The sequence below is a fragment of the Eurosta solidaginis genome, chromosome 1 (genome assembly GCF_040869045.1).
Source record: "Eurosta solidaginis isolate ZX-2024a chromosome 1, ASM4086904v1, whole genome shotgun sequence".
NCBI lineage: Eukaryota > Metazoa > Arthropoda > Insecta > Diptera > Tephritidae > Eurosta > Eurosta solidaginis.
The window spans coordinates 140300005-140320398 of NC_090319.1; the positions used below are offsets into that span (position 1 = coordinate 140300005).

The 20394-nt window shown below is 40.3% G+C and overlaps 1 protein-coding gene across 7 annotated transcripts in view; it reads right to left on the reverse strand.

Moving 5' to 3' along the window:
- mtd (mustard) overlaps positions 1 to 20394 on the reverse strand; it is a 2476738-nt gene that overhangs the window by 1111264 nt on the left and 1345080 nt on the right. For all 7 annotated transcript variants that reach the window (XM_067759877.1, XM_067759878.1, XM_067759880.1 and 4 more), the window contains 2 exons: positions 2110 to 2583; positions 1984 to 2045 (listed from right to left, as the gene is read on the reverse strand). In XM_067759877.1, the coding sequence (XP_067615978.1) occupies positions 1984 to 2045; positions 2110 to 2583 (536 nt within the window). The remainder of the gene's footprint in view (positions 1 to 1983; positions 2046 to 2109; positions 2584 to 20394) is intronic.

Sequence of the window (20394 nt, forward strand, 5' to 3'; positions counted from 1 at the left end):
CTACTAACGCAATCCACTGTGATCTTTCAACCTTAGCAGAAATACAAAATGCATTAGTATCGGCATTCCCTGGTGTTAAATTTCTCCACACTGAAGTTATGGTCATAGATTTACCGAATAAAGATGATCAGTTGGAAGTGATAGCAACAGAGCACAATCGAGCTCATCGTGGCTTACACGAAAACTTTCGCCAAATTTTCAGCAATTACTTTTTTCCAAATATAAAAAAATTATTGAAACAATGATTGCTAACTGCAAGATATGCCTGGAAAATAAGTACCAACTCAAACCACCTGATCCGGGGATTGGTAAATCTCCTATCCCACTCCTTCCAGGAGAAATCCTCCATTTAGACATTTTTATAATTGGCAAGCAACTTTTCTTGACGTGTTTAGACAAGTTGTCCAAATTTGTTGTTGTAAAGCCGATTACCTCAAGGTCAACAGTAGATATAAAGTATGCCTTATTAGAAATTTTGTTAGTATTTAGTAACACAGAAACCATCGTTTCTGATAACGAAAAGGCATTTCAATCGAATACCATAAAGGCCTTACTAAGGGATAATTTTGGAATAGACCAATTCTTTATACCTACTCTGCATAGTGAAAGTAATGGTCAGGTGGAGAGGTTTCATTCCACATTATTAGAAATATCACGTTGCATAAAAGAACAATAGAAAGTAGAAGAAGTAATTGATTTGGTACTATTGGCAACTTATAAATATAATTGTAGCGTACATTCGGTAACTAAAATGAGACCAACTGATGTCTTTCACAATTTATCAGAAGAAAAATTAGGTGAGATAAGAAAACGACTATTCGAAACTCAGGAGAAAACATTGCATAGAAATAATAAAGGTAAAATTTTGAAAACTTTTAGTCCTGGAGAAAAGGTTTTTTTGAGGCGGAATAAAAGGCTTGGAAGTAAATTAGATAAGGTCTTCGTAGAAAAGGTTATTGAAAAAGATATTGGTACCACCGTTTTGATCGATGGAAAGAGAATCCACAAAAGCAATCTTCGTTAAGCGCAATTTCCATATAGATGCACCATAACAAATTGAAACCAAAACAACAATTGAAAAAAAAAACAATAAAAAAAAAAAACAAAAACACTTTTTAATGATTTGAATTATCACATTGTTTTCCACAAGAAATGTACATATAACACTATTGAAAATTGAACATTAATAACTGCCATACTTAAATTTTCTACGTTTAAAATATTGTCATCAAAGAATCTAAGCCCTACATTTGTATCGCTGTGCTAACTTCACGCACGGTGTAAAACAGTACACTTCAACGAACCGAGGACGTTTCGTGCTTAAGAAAGGGGGTAGTTAACATAGCAGCTAGACTCGCATTTAAATATGCTGCTCCTCCCGACATGTATGCTGGGTTAAGTCACCAAAGCGCCGTATATTTGTATCCGCATGCGAACAAAGGTACAAACATTATCATTATCAATATCAATGTTATCAATATGTGCAAATGTGCTTGACAATAACAACAGCGAGTTAGCGCTTTCAAACTTTACTTGTTGCTGTCCGAGTGAAATATCGGGACTTTACTTCCAGGAATGCAAAGCAACAATACCATAAAAGCAAAGCAAGAAAATTATAATTACCAACAATGTGGCTTAGCACTTCAAAACCTTATTTGTTGCTGGCTGCTTATAATATTTGAACTTCGCCCAGGAATGCACGCTTACGGTAATCAAGCCAAGTTCTTTTTAATCACCTCTTCGCGGCAACGATGATATACCTACCTACATTTAAAACGGTTCGATAGGCTTAGAGCTAGAGGCAATTAGTTTTAAGAATCACTTTGTAAAGTTGACTGGAGGAAGGCGAGTCGTATCGCTATCAAATAAATATATTGTAAAACACAATAGTCGCAATTATTAACTTATATTATAACTATTCCGCCCTGCAAAGTGAACTTGTTTTTTAATGGACAGTTTAGTGCACAATAAATAACCACTCACCTCACGATCGTCTATTTTGGAGCATCGCGGTTTTTGATCACGACATGGTCCCGATGATTCACCTATATGTTAAGTAAACATTTTATTACGTTTGAATTATGAATATGTTTTTGATTCATTAAAAACCTGATATTTTTTGCTTGATTTCGCCACCACCGTTTGCGTCAGATTTCGCTTTGACTTCCTTTGCGTATTGCGCTTCTAATACTGCCTTTGGATAGTATATTTCTGCACTTTCGCTTTGTTCGGTATTTATACCGCCCGATACACGCATGTGCGCTATATCGTGAAATATGGCTGCATTAACTACTAAATCCATTGGTGCGATTACGCCATAGCTTTCGGGTCCATGTTCTATAACTAGCGGATCAGAGACATTGGGATCGAACATAACAGCATTCGGTGTGACCAAAAGTACACCGCCGACGACACCTTGGCCATCAGTGATATGTCGTACATTAATTTTGAGAAATCGTTGTGTGATAACAGGATCATCGTTTTTGTTTGATTCAGGTCGCGAAACATTGGCGCTTCCACAAGAATCAATGCGTTGGATATGTCCTGGTTTGGGTGACCCTGGGCGAAGTCCTTCAAGTATGTCTGAGGAGAGAAGTTATTTAAAATCGACAGTTTGTAAGTCAGTTTAATGATATTGGAAGAACATAACTTGTAAGTTAACAAAAAATTATGTCGTGATACTCAGAAGTGGGGAACCTAGGATTACCATAGCATTTCAATTACTATTACTGCAATTGTAACCTTCCCATTTATACCATTACGATTATAGTAATGTGATGATATATTTTCAAGAAAGGAAAAGAAGTGAAATTGCAAAGTGTCCTCAAGTGGTTTCCTAAAAATATTCACATCTTCGTATCTTCGTGAAAAACACGTAATTTTATCAATTGATAGGCTTCTTAGGTGATAATCTGATAGTCATCTACGTTATTGTTCTTATAATCGCCAGTGGCATTGTTCAATTCGTATGCATAATTAATAATTTTGTGGGCAAGTGCGGAAAATCGCTTCAAAAGAAAATACCAATAACTTTCAAAGAAGCTTTATAGCGATAAGGTATGTGAGAAGAACAAATAATAAACAACAAATACAAAGTTGTGGACCGTATCCAAAGGCCATCTGCCTAAAAGTATGCAACATTTTTAAGATATTGTGACAAATATTACCATCACTAGTAATAAACTCCCAACACAAAAACTTTGAAGCGAGCCACACTATGTACATAAACACATCAGTCATCATTTACTCCCATATATATAAGGCACGAAGAGATATTACGCGAACACTCTTGTAGTCATCTGCCAAAGAGTTGTTACACATACACACGCATATGATTATGACAAGCGCATAAACTACAAATATACATGTATATAGCTAAGTAGGAGATATGTACAGCAGTTCTAGCAGGCGAAACGTCTAGACTGTAGTAGAAATATGCGAATGAAGCAGCAGAGAGTATAAAAGAGCTCAAGCTGAGTAGTCAAATAATCAGCTTGATTTAAGCACGCCATCAGTTGCGAAATACTTTCAAAGTAGACTTATAGAGACCATTTTGTAATACAGAATATTAGAGTGTTTTATTCAGCAGTTTAGCGATACGAACGTATCAGAAGGTTGCAAATAGGCGGAATTTCCATAAATTCGTTACAATATTATAAATTAACATATATTAGAGTTGCCGCTGTGTCTAAAAATAAAGGCCATAAAATAATCCGTAAAATATCATATTGTAACGAATTTACTTGCAAATCTTCTTATTTGCAACCCTCTGCTAAGTTGGAATCACTAAACTGTTGAATAAATAACTCCAATATGTAATAATGCAAAATGGCCTTTATTAAAGTACTTCACAATAACACTCAAACTGTGCTACGAATAGCTTGCTTAATAACCAAACTGACTGATAGCTCAAATAAAACTCTACTATTGCCCGCCATATTGCTTGCTTAATCAATAACTGCTTGATAGCTCAAATCAAACTGAATTCCAGCGCCTCTACATTTGCTGCCTTTTATACTCTCTGATTTCAACGTTCGCATCTTCTAGGCGCTTCCAGAATCTACTAGTCCATCAGCTCTCAAACTTCTCAGCTGTAACTACAATTGCACGATTTTATAGCTTCTCTCATTGCATACTTTCAGGAGTATATCAGATATATGCATGTGTTTGCGCATTGATTCTCCGCTGCTCGTATACGTACATGGTACATATGTGTAGACGCAATTATTGTTTCGTCCCGATCGTCCCGATCAGACAAATCTCTCGATCTAAACGCTGCTAGCATCGCCAAATGTACCACTCTTCTATTTCGTGATTTCCCAATTGCTTGTATGCGGTAGATGACATCACTGATCGTCTTCACAACTCTGTACGGGCCTTCCCAACTGCACCGATATTTGGATGGAACACCTTTCCGCCGGTGAGGGTTGTATAGCAGTACCAAATCTCCCTCCCGGAAACCTTCCAAATTATTTTCCTTGTCGTACCTGTGTTTCATCTTACTACTCATTATCCTGGATCGTTCCCTCGCACTCTGTTGCTTGGCCAATGAACTACTTCGTAGAGCTTGCGCTTGACGGACTGGCTTTGTATAATCAGTATCGTTCCCACGTTTCACAACAGTAGTGTGCTCCGGCTTGAAACTACCCTCGCATTCTTTCTCGGAAATTCGTTGCTTCGTTTTCCTGCGTCTTTTAGGTTTTGTCAATGCCAGTGTTTCTATCGCAGGTACTTTTGATTTTGCTTTATTTGGCCCATTCGACCTATTAACCTTTGCTTTTGACTTCCGTGGTTTTTATCGAGTCTTCTCCACCAGTACTCGATTACTACTGAATCCTTTCTGCAAACTGAAATTAAGTGGTATATCCTGGTTCTTATAACGCATCACCCTTTTCTGCATATCGATCTTGATGTCATGGTCAACCAAGAAATCCACTCCCAATATAACTTCATCTACAATCTGCGCCACAACGAATTTGTGTATAACCATGACCTTCCCAATTAGGACTTCACATATCACTTCTCCCTGGACTTGGTTATACTCGCCTGTGACCGTACGCAACCTTGCTCCAGGTAACGGTTTTACTCTCCCGTATACCAAATCAGATCGAATCAAGGAATGAGATGCGCCCGTATCTACAGTCAGTAGATGTTCTTTACCATCCACATTCCCTCTGACGGTAAGACTGCTCGATTTTCTACCAATTTGCAACACAGATATCACAGGGCATTCAATAGCTGGATCTAGCTCTCGATCTCTACCTCTTACTTGCTCTTGATCATCTCCTCCAGCTTTGCGTTTACGGCCACGCACATTGTTGGAACTATTAGGACCAAGATCGCAATGACGGGCAATGTGACCGGACTTCACGCATTTGAAGCATTTAATAACTGTTTCATTCCGCCTTTGCGATCCTTTCAGCGCCTCCAATATTGCGTCTACCCACTCTGGCCTTTCTACTTCCACACGGCGTGCTTTGAAAACTGGATTACACAGAAGCGACGCTGTTTCCTGAACCAGAGCTTGTGACACCGTTTCTGCGAATTTTGGCTTTGGGTTTGCGTATGTAGCTCGCTTCGTTTCCACATCTCGTATGCCATTTATGAAGCTATGGATTTTTACCCTTTCAGTGTATTCCACGGGTGCGTCCGCATTTGCCAAATGAGCCAACCTTTCAACATCCGAAGCAAACTCTTGCAAATTCTCATTAGCTTTTTGGTAACGGTTTTGCAATTCTATTTGAACTATCTGTTTCCTGTGTTCGCTTCCGTATCGCCGTTCTAACGCAGCCATCAATGCGTCATAACTGTTCCGTTCGTACTCTGGAATAGTCTGTAAGATTTCGGCAGCTGGTCCTTTCAATGCTACGAAGAGTGCAGCGACTTTATCTTCAGCATTCCAGTTGTTCACTGTTGCGGTCCTCTCAAATTGTAGCTTAAAGACCTGGAAAGGAACAGAAACGTCAAAGGATGATGTTTTTACCTTTGGATTACTCACTGAAACTGCTGGGCGATTTAGTTGCAATTCCTGTATACGATCTTTCAAAGCATCCATCTCGGCCTCCATTTTATCTTGTTGTTCACTAAATGCATCCAGCTGCGATGAGACTTTTGTTTCCTGTGCCTCCAGCTTCGTTGAGATACGCTCTTCCTGTGCTTGGAGTTGTAATGTTATGCGTGCCTCTTGCTCTTTTAATTGTTCTGCAATTTGTGACGCCATGTATGTTTTCTGTTCATCCAATTGTGCTTCAGTCTTCGATGTAATACGTGTCTCCTGCGATTCCAGTTGGGATGACATTTGTGATGACATTTCTGAAATGCGTGCCTCCTGTACTTCCAATTGTGATGTCATATATGTTTTCTGTTCTTCCAGTTTAGTTTCCATCTTGGATGTAATTTGTGTCGATATTTCTGACATACGCGTTTCTTGGGCTGCAATCTTCGATGTTATTGTTGACGACATTTCTGACATTTGCGACGACATTGATGTTACTGTCGATGTTTGTGCAGATATTGCAGCCAAAATCATGTTCAAGTCTGTGCTCGTAACTGTCTGCGATGTTTCGTTTTTCTCTTCAATTTTTGTTGTTGTATCGTCCCCATCACGATAAAATACATACTCGTCCACACCAATTCCTTGCGACTCCATTACCTCTCGTAGCCGTGCTTGAAGTTCGATCTTATTGCCGGTTGTATTCAATCCACGGTTCTCCAACTCCTTTTTCAGCTGCTGTATCCTAAATTCACTCAACTTTGCCATGTCCAAGTTGTATTCTTCGGAATGTATTCAACAATTCCTCTTCTGACACCAATTGTAACGAATTTACTTGCAAATCTTCTTATTTGCAACCCTCTGCTAAGTTCGAATCACTAAACTGTTGAATAAATAACTCCAATATGTAATAATGCAAAATGGCCTTTATTAAAGTACTTCACAATAACACTCAAACTGTGCAACGAACAGCTTGCTTAATAACCAAACTGATTGATAGCTCAAATGAAACTCTACTATTGCCCGCCAGATTGCGTGCTTAATCAATAGCTGCTTGATAGCTCAAATAAAACTGAATTCCAGCGCCTCTACACTTGCTGCCATTTATACTCTCTGATTTCAACGTTCGCATCTTCTAGGCGCTTCCAGAATCTACTAGTCCATCAGCTCTCAAACTTCTCAGCTGTAACTACAATTGCACGATTTTATAGCTTCTCTCATTGCATACTTTCAGGAATATCTCAGATATATGCATGTGTTTGCGCATTGATTCTCCGCTGCTCGTATACGTACATGGTACATATGTGTAGACGCAATTATTGTTTCGTTTATGTAGATACATAATGATTGAATTATTGATGTGATTCACGTCACTGCTTAGCATCGGCTTAGAGATAGCAGCACCCCTTAGTTTTGCTAATATTCGTAACAATATATTATTGAACGGTGCAGACGTGTAATAACTCTGATCTGGCTTTTTCGCATTTGTTAATACTTTGTCGTTATGTCAGCCCCCTGCACCTCTTAAGCGTCGGGCAAGTAAACGTTCTCCGCTGGCGAAAGCAGCCAACCTTGATGAAATTGCCATTATATCGTCTGTCTTGGCTGCACTAAAGGATTTGGATGAAAAACTTAAACTCCAATTTGATAAGCTTAAGTCGCAGTTTGAGAGTCTTTCCAACAAAATTGTAGACCTAGAGATTTGTATTGCAAAAAGATTCGACGAAGAGATTGCTTTGCTCAACGCTAAAGTTGATGAATTGCACGTATCATCGCACTTGAAGAAAACTCCATTAAACCCCAGCAGCATATTAACAAACTGCAAGAGCAAACCAATAACGTGCACGCAAGCAGAACCACCAACGATTTCTCTTTCAATGCGGTCGTGTTTGGAGTGCCAATTGCTGAGGCGGAAAACCTCAAAATTAACAGAATTTGCCTTCATATAGATTTTCTGGCACCACAAGTAAGAGATATTTTTCGCACCTCTCGGTCAGCTGAAAAAAGTGCCATAATTATAAAGTTTCACTCCACTCTCGACCGTATTGCAAGCGGACAAAGTCCCCATTATCTTTGGATGTTATTGGGCTTGAAGGAGAGCTCTCGATATATGAAAGCTTATCTCCTGATAGTAGAAAGCTGTTGCAACAAGCGATCAAGCTGAAACGAGCATGCAAGTTAGCATCTGTGTTTTCTTTGAGAGGAGCTGTCTTCATCAGAGTTACGAGGGATTCTGAGGCAGTTAAGATCACTGAGCTGAGCGAGTTGCAAAGTCCGGATTGATATGCGCCGATTATTCACTATATACCGTTCACCTATATACCGTTTTATTTATTTAAATTTTAAGTTTATTTCAATTTTAGTTTTTTATTTCGCTTATTTTTCTCCTTTTTGCCTTATTCAGATAATTGTAAACACGGTCCTTCTATTCTCTTTTTTTCCTCAGTTAACAACGATGGATATGGTGTTCGGGAGAATAGCTTAGCCATGATAAATATTCTTTGCAAACGTCATAAAGGCTTCAATGTTGTGCACTTTAATGCTAGGAGTCTTAATCCCGAAAAAATTGATACTGTTAGATATGCATTTGAGTGTTCTGCGATCGACGTAATCTGTGTAACTGAAACTTGGTTCTCAAGCTGCATTAATGACATGCACTTTTCCCTTGAAAATTATAAAATGGTTCGTCATGACAGATGTAGTAAAAAAGGAGGCGGAATAGCTATTTACTGTAAAAATAATATTAATATGAAAGTATTATTCCGATCTGAGAATTGTGCCGTGGAATATTTGTTTGTTGAGCTGTCTGATAGATTTTCCAAAGGCCTCCTGTCATGTGTATACAACCCAAAAAGGGATATAAGTCTTGATCCGTTGTTTGCCTCCCTATCTCCGCTTGTTGTTGATTACCAAAGTATAATCTTATGCGATGATTTTAATGTTAATCTTCTTGTGCGTGACTCCATCACTTCTAGCTTGTTGAACAATTTATCTGTGTTTGGTCTCTCTGTAGTAAACACATCCATTCCCATAAGGTATTCCAACATAAATAACTCAAGCCTATTGGACTATCTTATTGTCTCTGAACTTTCCTCTGTCTCTGCGTTTGACCAATTTGCATTTGTATCGGATCATGACTTAATATTCTGTACACTTGACATAAATCTTGGACAATATGAGTCTGAAACGAAGTTCTGATTTAGGGACTTTCGAAACATTGACATGAACTCATTGGCTATCGATGTAAGCTCTGTGAACTGGTCCAATTGTTGGTATTTTAGTAGTGTTATTGATAAGCTTGAGTACCTAAATGAGAATCTGCTAAAAATGTTTAACAAGCATGTCCCCGAGCGATTTGGTAAGAGAAAATCGTCGCTGTCGCCCTGGTTCACGCCTAGAGTGTTGGCAGCAATCAAGGCACGTAACAAGGCTTTATCTAAATGGAAAGCAAACCCTTACCAGTCTAACTGGAATTCGTTCAAAGCCGCCAGGAACAGAGCAACTTCCGTTATCAGATGCGAAAAGCGCAATTGTTATGTTGCCAAGCTTGACGCCTCCCTGCCTCCTAACGCCTGCGTGTATGTGGCAGTGACAATGATGAAGCTTACACACTAGATCTTAACCTGCTTAATGAAGCCTTTGTTATCTGTTATTCCGGTAAGACGCTTGAATTTGAAGCTGTATCGGATTGGACGTCATAAAGTGTATATCAAAAATTAAATAGAATGCAACAGGTGTGGATGGGATTCCCATAAGATTTATAAAAGTGGTGTTACCATTCGTCATTGGAGCCGTGTGGGGTTTATAATTTTACTGTATTTATTTAAACTTGTTAAAATTTAAAAAATAATAATAATTAATTAATATTAATATTTTTCGTATTGAAACAAATGGATTCAATTTTTATAAAATCTAAAAATACAAATTAGAATATATAAATAAGTACCCCACAATTGGCAAACCTGCCAGGAGGATTTAACTAAACATCAACCTTTAAACAAAAAAGAACGTGATATTTTAAATATTTATTGTACGCATAAAAATGTACTACCACAAACAAACATAATTTATTAGTGCGCCTAAAATCAGACAGAAATTCGAAGAAACCAAAAATGAGTGTGACCATCAGTTTGAATTCAGTTCTATAATTTTTGAATTTACAATATATAATTTTTGAATTTACAATATATAATTTTTATCAGTTACGCCATATTGTTGAACGACATCAAGAAAATAAGAATTGGCAATAAATATTTAAACTAGAATTGCAAAACAAAAGCAATATCAAAGCAGAAATTATAGAAGAAAGGAATATTAAAAACAAAAACAACTACAACCAAACTGTGTAAATTGATTTGAGTGTTTTTAACAAACAAAATTAATTGATAATACATAAAACTGCAAAACCGCCCCGTTTTAAATCTTAAATTGATTACCCAATTTCATCAATCAATTTTAAAGCCATTGCACAATACATTGTCCAATTTCGTCAATCAATTTTAAAGCCATTGCACAATACAATGTCCAATTTCATCAATCAATTTTAAAACCATTGCACGATATTAAAAGGATCAAATTGAATTTGGAAGAAGAAATAACAAAAATTTTGGAACTTGTTAAAATTTAAAAAATAGATTTAAGTTGTTTTTGAATTGTTGCATCAAACCAAGAAAATTTTTGATAATATTAATATTTTTCGTATTGAAATAAATGGATTCTTCTAGGGTCCCAAATGTCACGACTTAGTGCAATAGTCGGCGGTGTGCCTCAGGTGTCAATTCTTGGGCCGTTGCTGTTTTAGCTTATTTATCAATGAGATGTTTACTTACTTACTTACTTAATTGACGCTTAACCGTCTAAACGGTTATGGCCGTCCAACAAAGCGCGCTAGTCGCTCCTTCGCTCCGCAAACCGGCGCCAATTGGTCACACCAAGGGAGTTTACATCGTTTTCCACCTGGTCCTTCCAACGGAGTGGAGGCCGCCCTCTAGCTCTGCTTCCATAGGCGGCTTCCGATAGAAACACTTTCTTGGCCGGAGCATCATCTTTCATTCGCATAACATGGCCTAGCCAGCGCAGCCGCTGCGTTTTAATTCGCTGGGCTATGTGGATGTCTGCGTATAGCTCGTACGGCTCATCATTAAATCTTCTTCGGTACTCGAATACGGACACGGAACAGACATCCAGGAGACACTTCAGCGAAGTCGCCAGAGACCACCTGCAAGTGGCCATAGTGGATGCTGACAGCCGATCACCCGCAACGATTCAACAGAACTGGGTGGAGATCGAGGTCGGTTTGTCGAAATTTGCTATGCGGTACGTGCGCGACAACCCGAATGGACCTCTCCCAGTCTGTGACTCCTCCGAGACCCTGAGAGGATACAGGATCATCAGGTGCGCGGACCAGGTCTCGTTGGAATTTCTGACAAGGTGTGTAGCACAAATTAGCGGAGAGGTAAACAACCTCCAGCTAAAGCTAATACCTTCCTCAGAGGTTCCTAAAAGACCTCGTGCGCGCATCCCCCCCCCCCTGGAGGACTCGGGAGAGGAGTTGCTGGACTGCATCAAACTGTACAACAGCAGCATTCCGGCCATTGCAGAATAGCAGTTGATAAAAGAGGAAACGCCGTCGAAAACCAGTAAACCAATCCTGGTGGCCATCTGCGAAGAGTCCCTAGAGGCTCTGGCCAAGGCGGACTACAAAATTGCCTTTGCGTTTCGCATGGCCAAGGTAAAGGTATTCCGCGACGAAATCCCTGGTGAAGACGACACTGATGAAGTTGAAGGGGCAGGAGATTGCAGGGTGTCAACATCAAGGACGGGGACACAAAAAAAACACTAAGTGTATACAGATTAATCTGCAGCACTCTAAAAGTGCTACAGATAATCTTAAAATCCTTCTCGGTGAGGAGGATATCAACATCAGCCTAATCCAAGAGCCCTGGGTCCACAATCAGGAAATCAGGGGGCTAAACATCAGCACACACAATCTGTTCTACAAAACGGATGCAGGTAAGCCAAGAACAGGCATTTTAATCAAAAAAGGTATAAATGCTTTATGTTCAAATTATAGCACAGCAGACCTAACAGTGGTAAATCGAGAGGGCGTGTCCAACCAGGCAATCTACGTGGTCTCGGCCTACATGGCCAATGACAGGGTGGCTCCACCTCCAGAGCTGGAAAACTTCATTAATAATAGCGGCGGGTGCACCATAATTATCGGCTACGACGCCAATGCAAGAAACACGATATGGGGCAGTTCCATAACCAACGATAGGGGTGAATCACTTCTACATTTAATTCTTAATTCCAACCTCAGCATTTGCAACAGCGGCAACAAACCCACTTTTATATTCCCTAGTTCAGACAGGTTTCAGGGCTGGGAGGAAGTCCCAGATCTAACTTTGACAACCGACGATGACCCGGTGTTAGTGGAAAACTGGAGAGTGTCAGACAAAGCCTCTCTCTCGGACCACCGCTGGATCTTCTTCGACATCAGATTTGGATCTGGCCAGACTCACCGCTGTAGAAACCCAAGAATAACAAAGTTGGATTAATTTGTAAGGCTAACTACGCCAGCTTTAGAAATAAGCGAACCAAACATAAACTGCCCTCAAAAGCTCGATGAGCTAGGCGGCAAGGTAGAGCTCGCAATAACTACCACTTACAAAAAGTGCACCACATTTAGTATTCGTAAAAAGAAGTCCCCACCCTGGTGGAGCGGGGACCTTAGAGGAAACTTAGAACGACAGTACGGAAGGCATTTAATGAGTGCCTTACAACCAAGGAGTGGCAGCCATATTGGGAGGCGCTCAAAACATATAAAAAAGCTATAAGGGTAGCGACGGCTGTATCCTGGCAATCCTTCTGCTCCTCAATAGAAAACACTCGCGAGTCCTCCAGACTGAGTAAAATTCTGTCCAAATAACACCACAACAATCACTTCGTAAGAAGCGAGGTAGGCCTATGGACAAACTCAGCAGAGGACTCCCTGGGCATACTCATCAATGCTCACTTCCCTGGATGCGATCTATCACCAGTAAAATAATCCCTATGCAGGGACTCTCAGCCCTCAGAGGGCTTACTGGACAGGATAATAGACAGCTATCAATGGCTTCTCTCCATTCAAATCGCCCAGTCTGTATGGCGTTATCCCGGTAATGCTACAAAAACTAGGTGATCCAATGATCCTCTGGCTGGAAACGGTATACAGAGCGAGTATCGCCCTGACCTATATTCCACAAAGCTGGAGAAAACCAAAAGCTATCTATCTGCCAAAAGCGGGCAGGCGCGCACACGAAAGCGCCAAAGACTACAGGCCAATAAGCCTCACATCCTTCATGCTCAAGGTCCTTGAGAGGCTTCTGGATATCTATATTAGATCAATAATAACAGGACCAAAACTGTCAAAGGCACAGCATGCCTACATGAAGGGTAGATCTACGGAGACCGCCCTCCATGAGCTAACGGGTTTTGTGGAGAGATCACTACACTACAAACAATTCACACTAGCAGCTTTCTTAGATATAGAAGGCGCCTTCAACAACATCGAAACCGGCACAATTGTGGAAGCCCTGCAAAGGGCCGGAGTTAACAACCACATCTGTGGATGGACTCAATCTATGCTGGAAAACAGAACCATACAACCGGATATGGGCTCAGTGACAATGACCCGCAAAGTGATTCGAGGTACACACCAGGGCGGGGTCCTCTGCCCACTACTCTGTGTAATTGCACTGAACGAGATACTACTCGAACTCGACAGGAATTGTGTTAAGGCAGTAGCATACGCAGACGATGTGGTTATTGGAGTCTCGGGGGCTTTTCCCTCCACGCTAAGCGACATCCTTCAGGGCGCGCTAAGCAGACTGCACGCCTGGGCAACATCGTGCGGCCTCAATATCAACCCTAGCAAAACAGAACTGATACTGTTCAGTAACAGAACCAAAATACCAACTTTTCGACTACCCTCAATAGATGGAACGGAACTCTCGCTCTCTACTAGAGTTAAGTACCTAGGCGTCGAGATAGACACCAAGATAAATTGGAAAACCAATATCGAAAAAAGAGTAGAGAAGGCGTATATCGCATACTACTAGTGCAAGAGAATAGTCAGCAGAAATGGAGGGCTAAAGCCAAAACTAATGATGTGGTTCTACACGGCGGTCATAAGGCCCATCCTGGCGTACGGAGGCATAGCATGGTGGCCTGCCCTGAACAAGCAATACAACACTAAAAAACTAGACAAATACAAAGGGCAGCGTGCGCAGGGGTAACAGGTGCACTTAGATCGTGCCCGACGGATGCACTAAACGTAATAGTTAACCTGCTGCCACTGACCCTCCACATCAGATATACAGCGATCAGCACAGCCATCAGACTAGGGGAGTCTAAATGCTGGAAAGAAAATATGGCCATAACTCAGTGACATCCTAACAATGCTCATCGATGTGGATTCGACAACAGATTACCTCTCAAAAAAACTGATTTTCGACAGAAATTACAAGGTGCAGATACCCTCTAGAACGGATTGGGCGGACGACAGAGTTGGCAGGGAGGAGGCCACCTCAATCTACACTGACGGGTCCAAAATGGACTGCGGCGTCGGTGCAGGTGTCTACTCCAACCAACTAAAAGTCGCAATCCCCATCCGTCTTCCAGACGCAGCCAGCATCTTCCAAGCAGAGCTGCAAGGAATAGAGAGGGCCTGCATCTTCCTTTTGCAGAACCGGATAGACGGTGAGGTAGTTATACACTCCGACAGCCAAGCGGTCCTCAAAGCGCTAGAATCACCGTACACATCCTCTAAAGTCGTCGATAACTGTAAGAGGAAGCAGCCAACCAGGCAGCTGTGACTCTCAGCTAGGTACCCGGCCACAGGAACATTGACGGCAAGGAAAAAGCGGATGAAATAGCAAAGGAGGGAGCATCGTTAGACATCACGGAAGCAGTCGCGGTGCATCGACCACTCACATCAGTTCAAAGAGACATTCTCACCTATCTCAGGAAAATAGCAATCCGCGATTGGTACTCTACGGACACCTGTAGAATCACCAAATTAATATGGCCAGACTACAACCGGAAAAGAACCGATGACCTACTAAATAGGTCTAGGAAGGAAATATACAGAATCACGGTCACTATTATAGGGCACTGGCCGTTTGGCACACACGCGAAGAGAATTGGTATCCCCTACAATGAGAGATGTAGGAGCTGTAGACAGGAGGATGCCGAGGAATCGGTTACTCACTTTCTCTGCGAATGCCCAGCCCTCGCGAACTTTCGGTCCCGAACTCTAGGCATTTATGTGTTTCCGGACTTAAGGGCGGTGTCAAACTGCCGAATCAAGGACATCAGTAGGTTTATTGATCTAACCAAGTGGTATGAGTAAAACTATAGCAGGGTACATCAATCCAAAACGTAATTGGTTCCAGGAGCAAGTGCATCAAAATTGCGCCTAGAGCGCTACTTGGGCCCATAGCCGTGCAGCACAGCAACCAACCAACTCGAATACTCCCAAAGCCGCTTCATCTGCTGTTGTCATGGTCCATGCTTCTGCCCCATATAGCAGGACGGGTACGATAAGTGACTTGTAGATTATGATTTTCGTTCGCCGAGAGGATCTTACTTTTCAATTGCCTACCTAGTACAAAGTAGCATTTATTGGCTAGATTGATTCTTCGCTGGATTTCAGTGCTGATGTTTTTGCTAGTGTTGATGCTGGTTCCCAAATAAACGAAGTCTTTTACTATTTCGAAATTATGCGCTGACTCTTTGCTCGATGACAGCAGGTACTTCGTGTTGTCCTCATTCACCATCAAACCCACCTTTACCGCTTCTTTTTCCAGTTTGGAGTAAGCAGAACTAACAGCGCGGGTGTTTAGGCAGATGATATCAATGTCATCAGCAAATGCCAGTAATTGCACGCTTTTATAGAATATTTTTCCAGTGCGGTTAAGTTCTGCAGCTAGTATAATTTTCTCCAGCATCAAGTTAAAGAAATCGCACGATAGGGGGCACCCTATCTGAAACCTCGTTTAGTTTCGAACGGCTCGGAGAGGTCCTTCCCAATTCTGACTGAGCTGATGGTGTTGCTCAACGTCATTTTGCACAGCTTTGAAAGGACCTTATATGCGATATTAAGAAGGCTGATTCCACGATAGTTGGTGCATTTTGCAGTATCCCCCTTATTGTGGACTAGGCAAAGAACACTTAGATTCCAATCGTCGGGCATGCACTCGTCCGCCCATATTTTGCGAAGAAGCTGCTGCATGCACCTTACCAACTCATCGCCGCCGTACTTGAATAGCTCCGCAGGCAATCCATCAGCGCCCACGGACTTGTTTTTTTTCAATCTAGTTATTGCTATTCTAACTTCGTCATAATCGGGCGGGGGGACATATATTCCATCATCATCGATTGCGGGATCGGGTTTATCATCTCTGCGCAGTGAATCGCTGCCTCCATTTAGGAGAGCAGAGCAGTGTTCACTCCATAATCTAAGCACTCTCTGGACATCAGCTACAAGGTCGCCGTTTTCGTTCCTACAGGAGTTTGCCCCGGTCTTAAAACCTTCCGTCTGTCGCCGTATGTTTTGGTAAAATTTTCGGGCGTTATTCCTGGTGGCCAGCAGCTCAAGCTCCTCGCACTCACGCCTTTCTGCTTCGGCTTTTTTCTTCCTGAAAAGGCGTCTGACATTTTTACAGTCTGTAAATTTGTTACTATGCACGATTATGCAGACGATGTCCAGCTTTACTTTTCCAGCCGTATTGATGACGTCGATGATCTCTGTTCTAAACTTAATGCTGACATCTCAGAAAATTTCCACTGGCCTAATAACAACGGGCTTCGTCTCAACGCAAATAAAACTTACGTCTTGCCTATATCAAAGAGAAAGTTGGCTGAGACGGGTATTCTGCCGCTTTGTATTGGTACCGGCCAAATTAAACTGTTGAGTAAAATTACAAACCTCGGCTTTGTAGTCAACTCCAGTTTGACTTGTGTTGACCACGTTAACCAGGCTATAGGAAAGGTGTATGGCGCACTGCGAAATCTGAGGCTATTGGCGATGTTTACTCCTCGTAACATCCGCCATAAATTGGCTGTCCAACTAATTTTACCTTATTTGACATATTCCGAGTTGATATATAATAAGCTAGATTCGCACTCGGCTCATAGGTTAGACGTGGCCTTAAACCATATAACACGCTATGTGTATGGACTTTCGAAGTTCGACCACATATCCCGTTGGAAATCTAGCCTTCTGGGATATATATATCTGTTATACCAGTATCATGTAACTGTTTATTTCCTTTTTGTACTACTACTTATAACTATCCTTCCTTTCATGTTGTACTATAAAAGACCGCAAATTTTATTGTACTAATAATTTTGATCATTAAATAAATGAAATGAAATGAATAGGGAATTTTTGAAAATAATGATTACGATTACAGTTATCATAATCATGTAGTTTTAAGACTACACATACAGTAATCGTTATTTCATAAACTTAGTGACTACAACTGCTAAGAGTAAACATTCAAAATTTTGAATACGATTTTTTGATATTAATGTGTAACTATTGTTATAGCGCGGACTATTTTGAATTCAGAAAGAATTATCCAGACAGGTAAAGTGAAGCCTTAGAACCCAGTATGCGTTTCATTTTATTTATTTATTTATTAGTCTACAAATTTCACAACTAATCAGACTAAATACAGTTACGGATTACATTTATTGACTATTAGCTGGCTCTAGGTTATAAGGAGTCAAAACACAAGTTTTTTAAGTTCTTCCTAATATATTTCGGTTGAGCATCGGTAACCGTTCTTAAGGGCAATTGTATTATAAACAAATCTCACTTAAAAATGACATACAAAATTTAACATAAACAATTATAAACATTTACATACATGAATTTACACGTCTGACTGATTTGACGTGGAGCTTGATACTGTCGGTTTGTTTGTCAACAAATGTCTGTAGATGTGTGCAATGTTGGAAATCTAGCCTTCTGGGATGTCAAATATCCGACTATTTCAAAGCCAGGAACTGCATTTTCCTTTTCCGACTCATGCTCACTAAGACGCCCTTATATCTTTATAATAAGCTTTCTTTCACAAGATCCGCTCGTTCAAACGACCTTATAGTACCCACATTTAAATCTGTTGCGTCGACTAGACTATTCTTCGTGAACACTATACGTACCTGTAATTCTATTCCCAATGCTATAAGAAATAGTATAACCAGGAGCAACTATAAAAATGTTATCTATAGCTATTTTTCTGATAATAGTAAGTAAACTGGCCGTGTATTTGATCACGATGCTAGAATAAATTACTAATTAGCTTTGATGGATAGGCTTACAATATATATATATATATATATGTGAGATGGCTACCCTGAACACCGGTTCAAGCTGGCATCACCAAGACAACTGTCAGTAGTAACTCGTGGGAAGAGAGACATTAGCTGAAGAAAAGTTGACACAGACAGCCGGAAGTTTAACATCCACCTTCGTTCGTTCATTTTTATATTCATTTTATAATTGAAATACATTTTCTTTATTAATTAAATCATTATAACCAATATATGCAATATTGAATACCAATAAACTATTCATTGTTTACATGGGGGCTAAACCATTTGAACGTGTTTGAGTGGAATGTTGTTGCGTTCATTAAAAATAGTGGAGTCGAAGCAGCAAAACGAAAGCAGAACAGCCGAAAAAGACAGCAGTACAAAGCAGCGACCAGAAGCCGAGGTCGATACAAATACAGCAACGAGTTCAGTAGAAGCAGATCACTTAAGCGAAACAAGTGGTGAAATCAATTTCAGCAGCAACAGCAGAGGAAAGCACGAAGAAGTAACTGAGGTTATAGCTGCAGTTCTCAAATCAACGAACACAGAAGCAGCGTGTACGTCCAGTGAAACTAATAGCGTTGACATTAGTAGCAGAGGCAAATACGAAGCAGAGGTTACAGCAACAGACATCGTAGTAGAAACAACGAGTTCCATTTCAACAAACGCAGTAACATATACGTTCATCAAAAACGAAATTACAAAGGAGGGTAGTAACGATTTCAGCGAATTGGTTAAGGCAAAGCATTGAGCAAAGCAGCAGAAATGGCGTAACAGTTGACAGTTTTGCAAAAATAGTACCAGAATATGATGGCTCGTCAATACCAGTGCGACAATGGATTAGCAACTTCAACGCAAATGCAGATGCATACGAATTGACTGCAAAACAAAAATATGTGAACGCTCGCAATAAGATGAAAGGCACAGCGAAATTGTTGTTGGAAACGGCAACAATATCAACTTACGAAGCATTATGCGAGATGTTAATCGAAGAATTTGACAGAAAGCTGTGCAGTAACGAAGTACATAAAATGTTAAGAGAACGGCGAAAGAAGGTATTAGAAAGTTTTCATGAATATGTAATAAATATGCGAAAAATTGCTGCATTAGGTTGTGTGGATAATGAGTCAGTAATAAAATATATTGCCGAAGGCCTACAAGTGCGTGACGATCTAAAATATCCTCTTTATAGTGCACCAACATTTAAAGATTTGATTAAATGTTATGAGTTAATTGAGTCGGTCGGAAAAAGTGGTGCAGTTGGAAAGCAGCATGAAAATAAACAACTCAAAACAGAGAAGAATAACAAATCAGATGCTTTAAAACATTGTTTTAATTGTGGCTCGGCACAACATAAGCGTGCTGATTGCAAAGAGCCAACGAAATGTTTTAAGTGCAATGGTACTGGGCATATGGCAAAGAATTGTGCAGATTTTAAGAAAAATATTAATGTAGTAAGTCAAACTAGATACAAGGTTGTTAAAGTAAACAACAATAATATTTCATGTCTGGTTGATACCGGGGCTGATGCATCGCTAGTGAGCAAATCCATGTATGAAGATAAATTTGCTGGGTGCGCAATGCAAATAAGTCGTGCGAAGCTGTACGGTTTGGGAAATATTGCTACTCCGGTATTAGGCAAATTTCAAGCACAAATCGAGATAGATGGTCTAAATATACAACACACATTTTTGGTAGTACCAGATGAGAAAATAAACGTAGATGTTATTTTAGGGTACGATTTATTGCAAAAGTTCACAGTAATTTTAGATGCAAATGGGTACAAATTTGTGCAAGCAGCCGAGGCCATGAATGAAGAACAATTACAGGGCAATGTTTATAATGTAGTAGAAACTGATCTCGACATCGATGTTGAGTCACAATATAAATCAGCAGTAACGCAATTAATCGAAAATTATAAGCCATCAGATAGCAAACAACATTGTCCAGTAAAGCTAAGTATCATTCCAAGCGGTAACAATATTTCTTTTTTTGAGAGTCCGAGTCGCTTGTCGGTGGCTCAACATGAGGTCGTAAAA